Here is a 1121-nt window from a genome sequence, read left to right as displayed (position 1 = left end):
CATTCCTGCATATCAATAATTCCCTGCATCCTGCAGTGTTTTGAAGGTGTTCACAAATTAGTCCAATTCAACCTGCTATTCTTTTGTTAAACCTTTTTGTTTTTCTTTTTTTCTGTGTTCATTTGATTTGTGCTTCTTCTTGAAGTTAACTTCTCCTTTGTGATCACTTTCATTAAAACGACAGGAAAGTCTCCATGTTTTGGGGAATTTCGGTGTTCTTCTTAGCAAGGTTGTCCTTCACGTTTTCCTTAGTAGTTTTTTTCTTGTTTTGTCAGGTACTCAGCATCGTCATGAGCCATTTATTTGCCATTTAAGGTGTATGAAACTTAAAGGGGCTGTTGTGATGCTATCTCTTTATAAACTAATTAACAGTGTGCTTTTTTCTTTTTAGGGGACATTTTTAGTTGCCATGCTGTTGACAATCCCAAACCAGAGTCTGAACTGGCTATGCTTAGACAATATGGTCCTGATGTTCCAGAGCCAACTCTTCAGAAACTGGTGGCTGCTTTTGGAGAACTCAGGAGTTTAGCTGACCAAGGAATTATCAATTATCCCTATTCAACTAGAGAAGTTGTGAATATTGTAAAACATTTACAGGTACAGTACGTCAGACTTCATTGAACACTTGCGTTCATCACTAGTAATTTTTAAATGCTTGAAGGTTTTAGAAAAAAATGCCATTATTGTTCATGCATTTTTATTTCATTCTTATGAAAAGTTTTGTACTTTGAAGGAATCATCATATTCAGATGTTTAAATAGTCTAAGGGTAAAGATTGCAGACCTACATAGGCAAATATTTTTTCCATGTGTTTATTTATGGCTATAAAAAAACCCCTGATAGTCTGTTTTTCTACGATGTGAGAAAATACGACATTCATACTGTGAATACACTATGCAATATTTATACTAGTCTTCATTATCATATTTCATATTCAGCATACAATACTTGCAGGCCAGTGCAACTGTTCGCTTTATGCTGCTATGAAATTTTTGGTTTTAGTAATTTCCTGGAGGAAAACATTTCCTGCATAACATAATAAATCACTGATGGAATTTTTTTAAGGAAAATTTTAGATGGATAACAACTGAGCAAACAGGTAGTTAGGATCCTACACTCTT

General features: G+C 34.3%; 1 protein-coding gene across 1 annotated transcript in view; it reads left to right on the top strand.

Moving 5' to 3' along the window:
- The window catches only part of VWA8 (von Willebrand factor A domain containing 8), a gene marked incomplete at both ends in the record, with an annotated part of 95036 nt that overhangs the window by 28788 nt on the left and 65127 nt on the right, over window positions 1-1121 (top strand). Inside the window, one exon of the mRNA XM_010135978.1 lies at window positions 392-597. Coding sequence (XP_010134280.1) covers window positions 392-597 — 206 coding nt within the window. The remainder of the gene's footprint in view (window positions 1-391; window positions 598-1121) is intronic.

Source organism: Buceros rhinoceros, unplaced genomic scaffold, assembly GCF_000710305.1.
Source record: "Buceros rhinoceros silvestris isolate BGI_N320 unplaced genomic scaffold, ASM71030v1 scaffold14155, whole genome shotgun sequence".
Taxonomy (NCBI): domain Eukaryota; kingdom Metazoa; phylum Chordata; class Aves; order Bucerotiformes; family Bucerotidae; genus Buceros; species Buceros rhinoceros.
This window is presented reverse-complemented; position numbering and strand designations above follow the sequence as displayed.